This window comes from Myotis nattereri (assembly GCF_964212035.1).
Source record: "Myotis nattereri genome assembly, chromosome: 11".
NCBI lineage: Eukaryota > Metazoa > Chordata > Mammalia > Chiroptera > Vespertilionidae > Myotis > Myotis nattereri.
Window position 1 is genome coordinate 15,806,694 of NC_138086.1, and position 17,502 is coordinate 15,824,195.

At 39.6% G+C, this 17,502-nt stretch overlaps 1 protein-coding gene across 1 annotated transcript in view; it reads right to left on the reverse strand.

Moving 5' to 3' along the window:
* The window catches only part of AASS (aminoadipate-semialdehyde synthase), a gene marked incomplete at its 5' end in the record, with an annotated part of 60,552 nt that overhangs the window by 12,135 nt on the left and 30,915 nt on the right, over positions 1 to 17,502 (reverse strand). The window contains 5 exons of the mRNA XM_081102633.1: positions 7,266 to 7,406; positions 9,069 to 9,177; positions 9,483 to 9,593; positions 15,388 to 15,514; positions 15,691 to 15,812. Of these exons, the coding sequence (XP_080958759.1) occupies positions 7,266 to 7,406; positions 9,069 to 9,177; positions 9,483 to 9,593; positions 15,388 to 15,514; positions 15,691 to 15,812 (610 nt within the window). The remainder of the gene's footprint in view (positions 1 to 7,265; positions 7,407 to 9,068; positions 9,178 to 9,482; positions 9,594 to 15,387; positions 15,515 to 15,690; positions 15,813 to 17,502) is intronic.

Consider the following 17,502-nt stretch of genomic DNA (forward strand, 5'->3'; position numbering starts at 1 on the left):
TCAAGCTGTTTCACTAGTATGAGACTTCTCAAGGCCGTATGCTCCCAAGCTTTACTTTAATTATTTTTTAATAAATTTATTGGAGTAACAATTGGTTATATATTATGAATTTCAGATTTACAACATTATCGTTTGATATTTGTATCCTCTACGGCATGCTCACCAGTAAAAGTCCAGTCTTATTCCACTACCATATATTTGACCTCCTTTACCTAATTCATCCTCTCCTCATCTTGTTCCCCTCTTCTTTCAAACTTGGAAATCTGACTGAAGCATTTTATTTTTTACTAAGATCTTGTTTTCTCTATATTTTCATGCCCCCGGATTAAATGGCACTGAATAATGTCCCCTTGAGGTTTTGTTTTTAAGCAAACAATAAGCTAAAAGCAACAGATACTCATTTAAATGGCTTCTAAGCTCAGAACAACGGCAATGTTCTCACTGTTCTTTGGCTTTACCCTGTCCCCTTTCCGAATCCACACCAGGCACCAGCCTGGGACATTTCATTCACACAGCTAGCGCTTGCCGAGCACCTACTCCGCGGGCCTGGATCCCACTCATTGTGGAGGGAATATGAGGGATAAGACACAATTCCTGCCTCCATTCACTCCTTTATTCATTGAACAAACACTTCCTGAATGTCCACCAAGTGCCATGAGCTGTGCTGGAGCAATTATAAAGAGCTCATAGCCTGTACTCATCAACCTACAGTGTGTGTTGGGGACAGGGAGCAGGAGAGATGTCCCCTCACAAGAAAGACAACCAAATGAGCATATAGTGAAACTCAAAGTGCTGCCCCCACTATTACTGCTGGTGAGAAGTTAAATCCCCAATGCCCAAGCTCTAAATTTCTCAGTAGTCCTAGTACACAAAGCCCACCCCTAGCACACACTCAACTGCAGTGGAGCATTTTTTTTTTCCCCTTTAATTTTGATTAAAGGACTAAGTTTTTCTTTCAGCTGGTGAGGTTTACGATCATTCTTGAGATAACGGAAAACATCCTGGAATGAGACAGCCAGGGCTGAGATTCCCAGGGAAGGGGTGTGGCTGCTGGATCTTGTCCTGTTTGCACCACAGGAAACAATTGCTGATCATGTGAGTAAAGCTGCAAAGAATAACCCTGCATGACAAATTCACCCAAAGAAGTCTCGGCTAAACCTAGTGATTCTCAGAGCTTATCTGTAGGTAGGTTCTGGAGAGACAAATGGAAACGTATGTCTCTCTACAGTGGAAGCCCAGAAGGAAATGTATTCTGCTGACCAGGGTCAGGCCTGGTAGAATCTCTGCACTTAGAAGGCTCACTTTGCAGAACGCCAAGAACCATCTAAAACTCCAGGACTGGCCTTAGCCCGTTTGGCTCAGTGGACACAGCATCCGCCTGTGAACTGAAGGGTCCCAGGTTTGATTCCAGTCAAGGGCACATGCTGGGTTATGGGCTCGATCCCCAGTATGGGGCGTGCAGGAAGTAGCTGATCAAAGATTCTCTTTCATCATTGATGCTTCTCTCCCTCTCTCTCTCTCTCTCCCCTCCCCGCCCCCTTATGCTCTGAAATCAATGAAAATGTGTTTTTAAAAATAAGTAAAAAATAAAACTCCAGGACTGAGAATCTAAAAGAAGTGAGGAATGCTTATTTCATTTCCCGATAAAATTCTTCTGGATTGCACAGAAACCATTTTCAGGAAACCATTTCTGTGCTATCCTATCTAATAATAGACAAATATGGTAATTAACCATACCTCCGACACGCTTCTCATTGGCTAATCGGGGCAATATGCAAATTAACTGCCAACCAAGATGGCGGCCGGCAGCCAGGCATCTGAAGCGAGCAGGAGGTTTGCTTGCTCCAGTGATGGAGGAAGCCAAGGTTACCCGCCTGCCACTGCTGGGCTCTGAGTTGCACTCTAAGAAACAATGTTGCAATTATAGAAGCTAAACAAACCCCAGAAACCTGCTTTCAGCCAGCCGGGCCTCAGAGCTGGAGCTGCAATAGTGTTTCAATTATAGAAGCCAAACAAACCCAGATACCTGCTTTCAGCAGCTGAGGTATCAGAGCTGGAGCTGAGCCTCAGAGCTAAAGCTGGCTCTCAATTCCAGTGATAGCCATAGAAGGTTAATAAATTCCAGAATAAAAAAAAAAAAAGAAAGGAGAGGTTGGGAGCTTCAGTCACCCACCAGCCTGAAAACGGCCCTCAACCCCTCACCTAGACTGGCCAGGCACCCCAGTGGGGACCCCCACCCTGAAAGGGGTGTGACCAGCTGCAAAGAGCCATCATCCCCTCATCTAGGCTGGCCAGGCACCCAAGTGGGACCCCCACCCTGATCCGGGACACCCTTTAGGGCAAACCAGCCTGCCCCCACCTGTGCACCAGGCCTCTATCCTATATGGTAAAAGGGTAATATGCAAACTGACCCTAACAGCAGAACAACTGGGAATGACTGGTCACTATGACACACACTGACCACCAGGGGGCAGACGCTCAATGCAGGAGCTGCCCTCTGGTGTCAGGGCGCTCTCACATGGGAGGAGCTCTGCTCAGCCACAAGCCAGGCTAATGGCTGCCAGTACAGCGGTGGTGGTGGGAGCCTCTCCTGCCTCCTCAGCAGTGCTAAGGATGTCCGACTGCAGTTTAGGCCTGCTCCCCGCTGGCAAGCGGACATCCCCCGAGGGCTGCCGGGCTGCCAGAGGGATGTCTGATTGCCATCTTAGGCCCAATCACCCGGGGAGCGGGCCTAAGCCAGCAGGTGGTCATCCCCTGAGGGGTCCCAGACTGCGAGAGTGCACAGGCTGGGCTGAGGGACCCTCCTCCCCCCCCTCTAGTTTCTTTATAACAAATTTATTCTAAATTTTAATAGAAAAATTTATTAAGAAAGTATGTGTTAACCTTCAGGGTCTTCACACCTATCTCGTTTCTATAACCTATACCAATTCTAAATCTTGTTTACTTGCTTGAAGGTTAGAAAAAATTTTTTAAGAAAAATTCAATAAAGACGACTAAATTCCAGCAACTTAGTAATAAGAAAGAAATCAGCTAGTTCACAAGTCTACTTGTGAAGAAAACATGGAAATGTAAGGTGAATGATAATGATTCCTTTAGAGATTGGCAGATACTAAAGCAACTTGACCCAAAAATTACTGGGTAATCATTATCATTTGATATCAACTGGGAACTGTTATTTCTAGTGACATATTATAAGATTCATTAATAAGCTCTGTCTTGTTTAATATTTTATTAATGACTTAAATAAAGACAGAAAGAATGATTTATCTATTTGACAAAGAATATGTTTTCTTTTCTGGCTCAACAATACTCAGCTGCAAGACCCACTCCCAGCAGAGTTGCTCTATGTCCAACTCTTTTACACACACACACACACACACACACACACACACACACACACACACATCTCCCATCCAATGAGAATCGATGATAAGCTCATCTATGGAACTAACAAGAAATATAACACAGGAAATATACAATCACTTAGGACCCACTGTACTGGGTGCCTCATAAACATGACCTTTAACCCATGCAATAACCCATTTTTCAAAGGCGAAACTGAGGCCGAGTCACCCAAAGGCACATTTGAACCCAGGTTTACCTGGGTTCTTTCTCCTGTGCCATGTCTACACCCTTAATTGTGCTTATTTCTGGACGTCTTAAGAGGGGTACGACTGGCGAGGTGCAGCATTCAGGATTGTGCCAGATCCTTGCCTGAAAATCACACTAAGCATGGTTGCAGGCAAAGAGAGCAACAGCAGCTATTTTTAAACATTTGTTTTATTTCACAAATACTTTCTGACAACATTTACAGAAACAGAATTTCCTAAAAAGGAGAGGCTGGGTGTGGCCATCAAGGTAAACTTGACTTGCAGGCTGACTGGAGGATGAGAAAACCTCCCTCAGAGCTGTGTGTGCAGAGCAAGCATGGCCCTGACGCAGTGTGTCGCTGGGGGTAGCTGGGAGAGGAGGCTGACGGAGGGGATGGCGAAGCTCGGCATGTCATTCCCAGGTGCCACCGTTACAGAAACTGTCCCTCTCCCCACGGAGGGCACAGAACTAAGGGAAGATACAACCACCGTCTCCAGAGATGTAGAAGGGAATCAGGTGTCATTAAAAATAGGATTAGAAACAGCGATCAGACTATCAATCCCCAGAGGGAAAGAAGGGGAGGGAGGGGCAAGGGGAAGAGATCAACCAAAGGACATGTATGCATGCATATAAGCCAAACCAATGGACATGGACAACAGGGGGATGAGAGCATGAGTGGGGGGGGGGGGCAGGAAGGATGGGGGTTTAATGGAGGGGATGAGGACACATTTGTAATTCCTTAACTAATAAAGAATTTAAATTAAAAAAAATAGGATAAGGAGACACATCCTAATTCATGGGCCACTGCCTACGTCGCTGGGAAAGTTTGAGGCTTCAACTTTAAGCAGAAGCCAGAGGTCCCTTGGGTCCTCCTTTATGATCCTGTGAATAACGTAAGGCCACTCCACGGTCACAGAGGGATTGGAGGGACAAGAACACAGGAGAGGCTTCTGGGCTGCGAGACAGGCTGGCGCACTTGAGTTGCTGAGTGAATGACACAGCATCTGAAAGATTCTGAGACACAGACAACGTGTGGGAGTGCAGACAAAAGAATAGGGAGCGAAGGCTGGAGTGGTCAGGGAAAGCGGCACCCGCAAGAGGAAGCTTGAGCAGGACCTTGAAAAAAGTATCCATTTTAGCAACGAAAAGCATCGTGTTTGCTCTCGGTGTCCTCCACGGAGGCAGAGAGATGCAAAAAGCACTTTCTACAAAAGGAGCTCAGGCTGAAAGGGAAAAACTTCAAATTCAACAAATACAACTTCTGCTGCCTGAAATCTCTTGCTTTCCCCGCAGCTTTCCCCACCATTGAACCCTCCGGCAGGAACCCTGCAGACGGGTGTTATGTTCATCTTCCAACCGGGAGCCCAAAGCTCAGAGCGATGAAGTGATTGTTCTAGTGCCCCAGCCGGGCCAGAGCGCGAAGCCAGGCCAACTGACATCAAAGCCCTCGTTCTTTTTTCTTTTTAAATATATTTTTATTGATTTCAGAGAGAAAGGGAGAGAGAGAGAGATAAAAACATCAATGATGAGAGAGAATCATTGATTGGCTGCCTCCTGCACGCCCTCTATTGGGGATAGAGCCCACAACCCGGGCATGTGCCCTTGACTGGAATCGAACCCGGGACCCTTTAGTCCGCAGGCCAACGCTCTATCCACTGAGCCACACCAGCTGGGCAAAGCCCTTGTTCTTTATGTAGCACTCGCCTGACCCCCTCATTGTTATCATTTATATGGCCTCCTGAAGCATTTTGCCCAAATGAAGCAAGACCTTTTCCTGCACTCACAGGTTAGGCCAGTCTCTTTTCCAGGACTGCAGAGGTGACAGGGGCATCGGGAAAATACATGTCGTTGGGACAACATCAGGATGAGTTTCTTGCCCAAGCCTTTGATTCACAGACTCGGAGAACTACATGGAGCACTGGTGCTCACATTACACATCAGGAGACAGAGTTCCAGGGGACCTTTCAATTGCCTGGCCTTTGGGGACATTGTCAGGGGTGCCACCGCCTGGACCAGAACTCAGGGGTCTGTTTCATACCCTGAAACTTATGAGTGTTATCTTTCCACCATCGATTGTTTAGTACAGTCTATGTGCAGCTCTGGTCCTCTGATCACTGAATCGGTCCTTCTCAAATCCAGCTACAGATTAGAATCACTTTGGGAGTTTTTAATCATCCCCACACCCAGGGGAATCAGAAGCACTGAGAACGGGGCCCAGGCACCCGGGTTTTGTAAATTGCCCCATGACTCCAATGTGCAGCAAGGCTGTGAGCCAAACTGTCCGCCATAGGCTCAGAAGACCGTGGCCGGTAACAACATTCACCTGGTTTCTAAAGAAATTATTTAAGCCCCAGCCGGTTTGGCTCAGTGGATAGAGTGTCGGCCTGTGGACTAAAGGGTCCCGGGTTCAATTCCGGTCAAGAGTACATGCCCAAGTTGCAGGCTCGATCCCCAGGATTCTCATCATCGATGTTTCTCTCTTTCCCTCTCCCTTCCACTTTGAAATTAATAAAAATATTTTTTAAAGAAATTATTTAACTTTCCTCTTTTGTTTGTATACAAAACACACTTAGGTTCACAGGTATGCTGGGAATTTGTAATACTGCTGCCAGACGCATCTCTTTAGGGTGCACATCTGATCACATGAGTCATCACTCCCTGCAGGGCCAGGACGAGGGGAGGGGAGGGGGTACAAGGTCCCCGCATGTAAAGAGGAGCCTTAGTACAGCCACATTTCTCCCCAAATCTGGGTCTTTCCTTCTGGTCAGAGAACAACCTCTGAAGGCAGCCCGATGTGACTTGGAGATTGGCTGTGCCATTTGCAACCTCTTGAACTGTGGCTGTTAGCTAAGCTTCTTATGTTTGCTTTCTGCCTTATGAACCTGGTAAGGTTGTTGTAAGAAATGAGTGGCAGCAATCCGACCCGCCTGGCAGCTTCTTATCCTTCAAGGCCAAGCACATCTCCACTAATTTTCTTCTCCCCAACCCCTCTCACCAAGTTCAACTCAACCCCGTGGCACTTCAGCATACTTCAGACCTGCTCTCCCTGGATGGCAGCTATCATCCTAGGGTCTGTCTTGCCCACCATAAGGGGGAAAGAAACCGCTTGGGAGTTAGTGAAACATGTTTTCAAACCAGGCTGCATGATCTTAACATTCTCTTTAAGCCACGGTTTCAATACCAAACTCAGAGAGAACTTACATTCTGGTACACAGCAGCTGGGGGGAAATTCGTCTTTCTCTGACCCACCAAACGCTCTATTCCAAGAGCCACCCCCATTCCAGCCGTAAGTTCTCTGAGGTCACTTCATGCATTGTGACAACCTTGGGAGTCTTGCGCCCTGGCCAGCACACAGTAGGGACTCTAATCATGTGCCATGCTGAAATAAACCACGAGATGACCAGCATTCTCACATGCAGAGAAGTCGAGAAGTGAGTTTTCTAAATGCAGAAACAACTTGCAAGAAGAGGAAAGAATGAACACAGGCCATGCTGGGAACAGTGAGGAGACTAAAGGGAACAGATAATACACTCTGGGAAACGTCAAAGGAGGAGGGGATGGAGCACAAGCAGCACAACCAGCAGGAAAGGGCCTCGGTGTCAGGGAGAAAGAGTCTGGACTTCCTCAGGCAGTTGCTGCCGGTTTGTATCTAGAGCTATCATGAGCATCCTCACCTTTCCATTGAGCAGGTAGGTGGCAGACTGCATTATGTTCATCAAAACCCCCACTGGACTCCAGCTGAACTTGTACCTTAAAGGATTGTCTGAATGTTCAGGGGCTGGAAGCCCACCACAGTAGGAAATGTAAGATTCAATCTGTAAAATGAAGATTCAATAAATTAGGAAGAATTAGCCATAAGTTAGGGAGTATGACATGCATAAGGTAGACTTGCTACAGTTTTTCCTTTCTTAAAGTTACTAAGGCTTTCCAAAAGACATCCCAAAAGGCAGATATCATTTGATTAAGTCACAGTTACATTTTATGCATACTAAATTTTTTAAAAACCCTCTAGAGATTGTGACTAACACTTTGCTTATTTAAAAATCTAACTATTAATTCAATTTGGCTTGGTATTAAATTGTATGCTTGATGATAATTTGATTATGTACATTATAATATGCAACTTTAAATATGCTAATCAGTATATGATATAATTAATATATATATATATATATATATATACAGTCAAACCTTGTTTCTTGAACATCTCCCATCTCCAACAATTTGCTTCTCAACCAGACAACCCTTTCATGCTGATACCTGTGTGATCAGCCACACATCTCTCAGGTGACAAATAAAGGAGAGGATGTGTGAGTATGAGTCAGTTTACTGCTCTTACCTCAGGATATTGTGCTGTGGATATTTTCGTGTTTAGTTATTGTTTTACTTTTGTTACTGCTTATTATTATCATTAAATGTTCATTTTTTTACTGTATATTTCCTATTTGTTAAATTTTCATTTATATTTAATGTTCTTTTTATTTTTAAAGCATTTATTTATAGATTAAACAGTACATTAGACATGTACTGAAAATAAGTAAAACATTATGCTAAGTGAAATAAGCCAGTCAGAGAAAGATAAATATCACATGATTTCACTCATTTGTGGAATATAATGAACAACATAAACTGATAAACAAAAACAGATCCAGAGACAGAGAAGCATCAATCAGACTGTCAAACCTCAGAGGGAAGGTAGGGGAGGGTGGGGGTTAGGGGGAGAGATCAACCAAAGGACTTATATGCAAACATATAGGCCTAACCAATGGACACAGACAACAGGGGGGTGAGGGCATGAGTGGGGGAATGGGGGGGGGATGTGGGGATAAGGACACATACGTAATAAAAAAATTTAAAAAAATAAACATTAAAAAAATAAAAAATAAAGGTTAAAACAGGGAATCATTTGGGGGTCTGGAATGCATTAATTCAATTTACATTATTCTAATGGGGAAAAATGCTTCAGTTTTCATACATCTGTCCCAAATGAATAACGTTCGAGAACCAAGGTTCCACTGTAATTATAATTCATTTGAATCTATATTTGATTACATATATTACGCACATAAAACCTAAAACATTTCATCTGATTCATCACATTTAATGCCCAATAGTTCTTTCTCATGTATAAAAGATACTTCATGTACCAATAAATGGATAATATTGTAAAGAATTTTTCCCACTTTTAAAAGTCAAACTTTATTAAAGAATCTTTAAGGCAGTCTAAAATATTTTATTAAACCAAAATATTATAGTAGCATATATTTCTCTAAAAATTGATTGCTCAGAGGTAGACATTATTTTACCATGTAGATATTTCTGCCATTACAGAATTTTACTTGAAATTTCTGGTCAAAGTACAAGCTAGGATATAGCAACACCTTTAATCAAAATTATAGAAAGATTGCTTGCAAACACAGAAACCTGGACCTTTGAATGTTTTCCTGAATGAATGTTTGGGTGTAAATGAGACTCACTGTGGCTCCCACTTCTTTGGCCTTATCTATCGTTTCCATTGCCAGCATGTGATCAAGACCAGGGTCCAATCCCAGTTCACCAATGACTGTGATGCCAGCATCGTCCACACTACAACAGGTGAAAACAGGAGGAAGAAAAAGTTGAATGTGAAATAAAACTAATACACCCAGCCAGCATGGCTCAGTGGTTGAGTGTCAACCTATGAACCTGGAGGTCAGGGTTCGATTCCCAGTCAGGGCACACGCCCGTGTTGCGGGCTCGATCCCCAGTAGGGGGCATGCAGAAGGCAGCCAATCAATGATTCTCCCACCACTGATATTTCTATCTCTCTCTCCTTCCCTGAAGTCAATAAAAAAATTTAAAAATAAAATAAAAATAATGCCATGGAGCTACTTTCTTGAAACTGAACTTACCTCTTTTCTAATTCCTTTAGTGCTGGTGTGATGTAGCTTGCTGTGACCATGTTAACTTTGCTTTTGATGCATGCCTTGGCCACAAGAGGATGCAATACGTAAGGCAACAAGCTTAAAAACAAAGGGAGGAGCCAATCAGAAACTTTCTTGTCCAACCCTATCTTCTATGTACCTTGAAGCACTAAAGCGGAGACAGTGCTCTGATTAATTTACTAAGAGATGATCAGTGACTCCTTGAGGACTATAGAACACATGCATCCTGTTATCACATTTAAAACTCCCCACAATATGACCTTCACCTAACTTTGCTATTTTTCTCCTTCCATCTTCTTTATAAACCATATGTGGGAACCAAAGAAGTCACTGTAACTCTCAACTCTCAGCCTTTACTTTGCCATCTCTGAACCTTTACTCACTGTGTCTTCCACATGGAATGCTCCCTTCACCCTCATCCCCCCACCCCCACCCAGGCCATTCCCTCTTTAAAGAAATGTCTAAACTGTTATCTCTTCCAAGAAGCTTTCCCAGATTTCCCCAAAGCCAAATGTCCTTCCTCTTCAGGTATCCAACTATTTTTTATAACATTAAGTGGGATTTATTTCATCCATCCTTATATTTCTATTATATCCTGTTTAGAGCCCCCTACTAAAAGGTAAGGCTGTTGTTCTTTTCACTTTCACATTTCTCAAATGACTATCAGGAAGGGGTGAAATTTAGTCTAGGTGGCCTGTGTGTTACATTAAAGAGTAGAGTCTATGAAGGGCCAGGGTGGAAGATAGGTTTTAATGGTATTGTCTGGTGTAAAACCTATCAGAATGGCTAAAAGGCTATATACTGAGTGAAAAAAATGAAGATGTACTTAAAACTCAACTTAAAGCGGGTTTTCTAGAAATCTAGTTTTGGTGTTTTAATTTGGTGCTGGCAATACTCAATCACACAAAAATGAATTTCTATAAATGTTTATATAAATGAGTATATTCATATTCTATCCACAAAATAATAAAACATACTGTAACTTACTTAACACTATTTAAGTTCCACTAGCTTATTGCCTATTTGATAAAGCATTCTACGTAGTAACCATGAAAATATAAATACAAACTTATAAACACATTCACACTATGTCCATGTATATGTCAATGTCATCCTGCATACTTGAGATTTTCTCTCTTTCACATAAAACAAAATTTCTTAGACTCTACTCCTGCTCAGGTCAATAGAATAAGTATTGTTAAATAGATTTATTATCATGTAGAATAAAATTATGTACATATTTTGCCAGTATCAATAGGAAACCCTTGATCTCTATTTCCTGGCTTTTTCAATCCAAAGAAGTTATTACTGAAAGTAAAGAGATGGAAAAAATATTTCATGCAAATAAAAAAAGCTGGGATAGCTTATATCAGACAAAATAAAATTCAAAATAAAGGCCATAATGAGATACAAAGAAGACCACCACATAATACTAAAGGGATTGATTCAACAAGAGGATATAACCCCTGTAAACATATATGCAACCAACACAGGAGCAACTAAATATATAAAGAAATTATTGGTAGACATTAAGTGAAAGATCAATAGCAATACAGTAATAGTAGAGGGTTTTAACACCCACTGACATCAATGGATAGATCTTCCAGACAAAAATTCATCAACAAGGCAACAGGAATCTTAAACAACACACTGGATTAGATGAATTTACAGAACATTTTATCTCAAAGCAACAGAAATTACACTCTTCTTAAGCGCACATGGAAATTTCTCAAAGATAGACCACATGTTAGGACAAAAAAAAAGTCGTAACAAATTTAAAAAGATTAAAATTATATCAAGCATCTTCTCTAACCACAATGGTATAAAACTAGAAATTAATTACAATTTAAAAAAAACAAAAACTGAAGGCTAAACATGGAGGCTAAACAGCATGTTATTAAACAATGAATGGGTTACCAGTGAGATCAAAGAAGAAATTAAAAGCTGCCTGGAAATGAACTAAACTGAACACACAACCACCCAAAATCTCTGGGACACAGCAAAAGCTGTCCTGAGAGGGAAGTTCATAGCAATATAGGCCAACCTTAAGAAGCTGCTGAAACCAGTTTGGCTCAGTGGATAGAGCGTCGGCCTGCAGACTGAAAGGTCCCAGGTTCGATTCCGGTCAAGGGCATGTACCTTGCTTGCGGGCACATCCCCAGTAGGAGATGTGCAGGAGGCAGCTGATCAATGTTTCTCTCTCATCGATGTTTCTAACTCTCTATCTCTCTCCCTTCCTCTCTATAAAAAATCAATAAAATATATTTTAAAAAAAAAAGAAGAAAAAAAATCAAACAATCTAACCCTATACCTAAAAGAAGTAAAAAATAAATAAATAAATAACAATAAACAAACCCCAGAATAAGTAGAAGGAAGGAAATAATTAAGATGAGAGTGGAAATAAATGGCATAGAGACTAAAAAGGCATTACAAAAGATCAGTGAAACCAAGAGCTGGTTCTTTGAAAAGATAAACAAGATCGATGAACCTTCAACCAGACTCATCAAGAAAAAAAAGAGAGGTTCCCAAATAAATAAAATCAGAAATGAAAGAGGAGAAGTAACAACTGATACAACAGAAATACAAAAGATTGTAAAAAAAAAAATACTATGAATAACTATATGCCAACAAACTATTTGTCCAACTATTTGTCCAACCTGGGCAAAATGGAACATACAATCTTCCAAAACCAATTCAGGAAGAATCAGAAAATTTGAATAGACCAATTACAACTAAAGAAATTGAAGCAGTAATTTTAAAAAAACCTCTTTTTGTGAGGCCAGCATTATCTTAATTCCAAAACCAGATAAAGACACTACAAAGAAAGAGAATTACAGGCCAGTATCGCTAATGAACATAGATGCTAAAGTCCTCAACAAAATATTAGCAAATTGGATCCAGCAACATATTAAAAAGATCATACACCATGACCAAGTAGGATTTATTCTAGGGATACAAGGCTGGTGCAACAGTCACAAATCAATAAACATAATACATCACATAAACAAAGTGAAAGACAAAAATCACATGATCATATCAATAGACACAGAAAAAGCATTTGACAAAATTCAACACCCATTTTTGATAAAAACTCTCAGCATAATGGGAATAGAGAGAGTATACCTCAACATGGTAAAAGCTATACATGACAAGCCTACAACTAACATCATACTCAATGGGACAAAAACTAAAACCATTTCCCTTAAGAACAGGAACAAGACAGGGATGTCCACTTTCACCACTCTTATTCAACATAGTATTAGAAGTCCTAGTCACAGCAATCAGACAAGAAGAAGAAATAAATGGCATCCAAATGGAAAAGGAGGAAATAAAACTCTCATTATTTGCAGATGACATGATATTATACATGGAAAAACCCTAAAGACTCCACCAAAAAACTACTATATTTAATAAATGAATTTTGCAATGTAGCAGGATACAAAATCAACAATCAAAAATCAATGACTTTTTTATACAGCAATAAAGAATTCTCAGAAAGAGAAACTAAACAATATATCCCATTTACCATTGCAACAATAACAAAAATAAGATACTTAGGAATAAATTTAACCAAGGAGGTGAAAAACTTATACTTAGAGAACTACAGGACATTGAAAAAAGAGATAGAGGAAGATATTAAAAAGTGGAAGAATATACCCTGTTCATGGATTAGTAGAATTAACATCATTAAAATGTCCACACTACCCAAGGCAATCTACAAATTCAATACAATCCCTTTTAAAATACCTACAGCATATTTCACAGATCTAGAACAAATACTCCAAAAATTTATATGGAACCAAATAAGACCCCAAAAGCTGTGGTACATTTATACCATGGAATACTATGCAGCAGTAAAAAAGAAGAATCTCTTCCCCTTTGAGACAGCATGGAGGGACCTGGAGAGTATCATGCTAAGTGAAATAACAGTCAGAAAAAGGTAAGTATCACATGATCTTACTCATATGTAGAATCTAAGAAACAAAATAAACTGAGGAATGCAGTGGATCCAAAAACACAGAAGCATGGAACAGAGTGTGAAATCTCAGACGGAAGGTTGGGGAGAGTGGTAGGTGGGAGGTAATCCAGCAAAGACCTTGTATGCATATATGCATAACCCATGGGCACAGACAATAGGATGGTGAAGGCCTGGGCTAGGGGGTGGGAGTGGGCAGGAGGGGGTTAATGGGAGAAAATTACATATGCAATACTTTCAACAATAAAGATTTAAAAAAAAAATTTAAAAAGCTAAAAAAAAAAAATACCACTGGGACTTAAAATAAAGGAAATCTTACGTTTTGCAACAGTATGGATGGACCTGGAGATTATAATACTAAGTGAAATAAGGCAGTAAGAGAAAGAGAAATACCCTATGATCTCACTTATATGTGGAATCTAATGAACAAAATAAACTGGCAAGCAAAATAGAAACAGAGGCATGCATACATGGAACAGACTGACAGCTGAAGGAGGGGAGGGTGTTGAAGGGCTAGATGAAAGATAGTGAAGGAATTAAGCAAAACAAACAAACAAAACAACCAACCCCTTAAGTATATAACACAGACAACACTATGGTGATAACCAGAGGGAAAAGGTAGTGGGAGGTAGCTGGGTAAAGGTGGGGAGAATTGTGACAGAAAGATACTTTGCTTGGGACGATGGGTGCACATGCAGTGGGCAGATGATGTTTGGTTGAGTTGTACACTTGAAACCTGTATGGTTTTGTGAAGCAATGCCATCCCAATAAATTCAATTTTAAAAAAAGAAAAGTTACCATGGATAAATTAATAGCTATTTATTTAAGCCCAAGAAAATTAAATTTAAGTGAAACCCTTAACTTTTTGTGCTGTAGTATATTTTTGGAAGATTAAGAATACTTCAGTAATGTTCATTATTTAATCCCTTTGAATACTTAGAAAAATCATATTAAATTTTCAACACTCCTTAAAAAATTCTCTATAAATAAAATTTTAAAAAATAAAAAAAATAATAAAAAAATTGTCTAACCACGATTCTGTACATCTGAAACCAATACAAAATAATACTAAAACTAAACTTTAATTGAGAATAAAAACATAAAAAGAATTATTACTAAATATGGAAATAATTTAAAAGCCAATGAGCAAAATACTTGCAAAATGCTTTGTTGAAAAAGTATTAATAGAAAGAGTAGAATTACATCATCTGAAAGGTTAAGTGGAGACTTTTGTCACCTTCTGATCATTGAAAACTTGCCTACTAAAAGTGTTATCTAGATCTAATATTTTTTTTATTTGACATTAATTGCACTAACCTAATAATATGTTGAGAACTAGAATGATAGAACTTTGATTGATGGTGCTTTTTTAGACAAAGGGATTAGAGTTCATAACTGATTGTTTATGTGATACAGTAACTAGCCAGAGGCCATAACTCTAAGTCAATTAATTCAAATACTTGGAAATACCACTTGTAAAAACATACACAAAATACAAATGTAATTTTCAAAGCAACGTATCAAACTTGATTAATATTTACTTTAAAACATCAAAAACTAAAATTGAAACATTCAAACCAAAAAGATTTGATACATCAGTATATATTTTTTGTGAAACATATCCCTTATTTATTTTGGTAGTCACTGTGCTTACCTCAAAACACTCTTTCTGCAACTTAAAAATAAGTTATTTGAGGAACATTGCAGGATAACCATGTTCCACAGCATTATCACTATTCAGCAGGGAAACTCAATCAAGAAAAATTAAATATAAAACAGATTTTGCTAATGCTAACTTTCATGAAAGGCCACCAGTTTGCTAAATTTTAAAATTAAGGAAAGAGAAATAACACCACCAACAAAATACGCAGCAATCATTTCTTGCTAAATACTAACCTGATGACAAGATGCTGTTTTGCCACCAAGGAGGCCAACTTCTCTTCCTGTTTACTGATGTCCATGATAACAGGATTAATATTATATTTCTTGCCTAACTGCTCAATTTGATTCCTTAGGTCAGAGCCTATTTCAAGAATAAAGAAACCCAAATTTTAGATTTCCCTCTACTAGTCAGAGAGCAAACACGTTTTAATATCTCCAAAGTAATTTTTCAAAGTTTAGAAACAAAAGTCATTTAAAATTCACAAGGGAAACATGGAATTGGTTTCTCTTCTTCTTCAAATATCAGGGCTCATTTACCTACTGTTATTTCTATGTTGTTATCTCTTGACAGGTATTCCAATACAGGCTCAGATACATAACCAGTTCCAAGGACCAAGACCTTTTTCTTGGTGCCCATTGAAAGTGACTGAGCACGTTCCCTATAAAAATCAATAAAAAGGCAGGGTAGGGGTATCATTTAACAACAACAACAAAATTAAATAATAGAATCTTGCTGGCAACAAACCAAACTAAAAGTTAACACTATGAAGCAATAATTTCCCCACATTATTCATAAAAAGAACCTCAACGGGCGTTCCCTACACTAACATTTTTCATTGATTATTTCAGATTTTGTACAATGGACAACAGTCCCTGACATCTCTGAGGTGTATGTTCATAGACTTTCATGCATTTGCCTAGTGAGTCACAGATGCTGGACCATTGACTCTCTTACTCATGACTGAGTAACTTGGTCTCACACTTTGTTCTCCAAGGGGACGTGATTCAAAATCGTGCTAGAAGCTTTACCATGGAAACCTTATTCACTCCACACAAAATCCGAGGAGATTATTATCATCCATATTAGACATTTGTTTGGCTGTTTATCTTTAGGATCACTTGACAATAGTTGAAACCATAACTTTGAAATCACAAATGTCAGGGTTCAAATACAGAAACCTAAGAGAAGTTACCAGGCAGGAATTTAATTCTTGAACAGTTCATTTTGTTCAGAATTTGTACTTTCCTGACAGATAACTCTTTGTCTTTCCAACAAACTATGACCTCCAAGACAGTGATTAAGTCTTACTCATCTTTATAAACACACTGATTCTCAGTTTAGTTTGTCTTAAATACAATAGGTACTCAATAAAGGCCTTCTGAATCAAATTCCCAGATATCAATGTACAACCATGGAAATGGCCTGGTGCCAGGAACTTAAGCAGCAAGCTCTATTGTTTAGCTCTTTTAGACCAGGATATCTCTCAAACTTGGACTTTTTCATTAATTATGATTGAATAAAAATAACTATAAATGTAAAATGTCCCTGTCTCTCATCATCCCAATACTTATATTACTGATGAGGGAAGGTCTTTAACTTCTACCCCCATTCCATACCATCTCCCAGTAAATATCACTATTTTATTTGATTATTGGATATGCTTCCTAATAACACTTCCTACAGTGTATATAATTGAAACATATTTTGATGTCTAAATGTGGTGTTCCAAATAATTTTTTTTTAAATCGCACCTAGATTCTAATACAGTTCGTCTCATCGGCACCCCAAAACACTCCAGGTTAATAACCTCTGTGTTAAGTGATAAAGATAACATAAGAATAAGGCAGGGTGCAAGATAATTAAATTTCCTTTCAAAATTCAATCTTCATATTACTCTCTTGGCACTAGATTCCACTAGGGAAGGAAGGCAGGAAACCCTAGTGACTGGAGCCAAGTAGACCTGCTGCCACATGAAATAAGGTGTGTAAGAGTGAAGATGCCATCGTCACTGGTCACGTTAGACATGGCATTAGGATTAGTATGAGATCATCAGGTGATGAGAATCAAAAGACACAGGGAGTATAAAAAAACAAGTACATATGACGTTTCCCCAATAATTAACTCTCCTAAGTTGCAGAGTTAGCTGTTTTTTTTGACACACAAATTATACACTCTTGCTGTCTTGTGCCAAAATATTTCATTGAAGCATAAAAAGTAACTACAAGCAAATACATGGAAAAAGCATAACAGATCTGTGCAGCGCTCTGCATTTACCTCTTGTAGAGACAACAACCGAGAAAGAAGATAAGACAGTCTGTTTGCTGGTTTATTTGTTATGAATCTCCCCA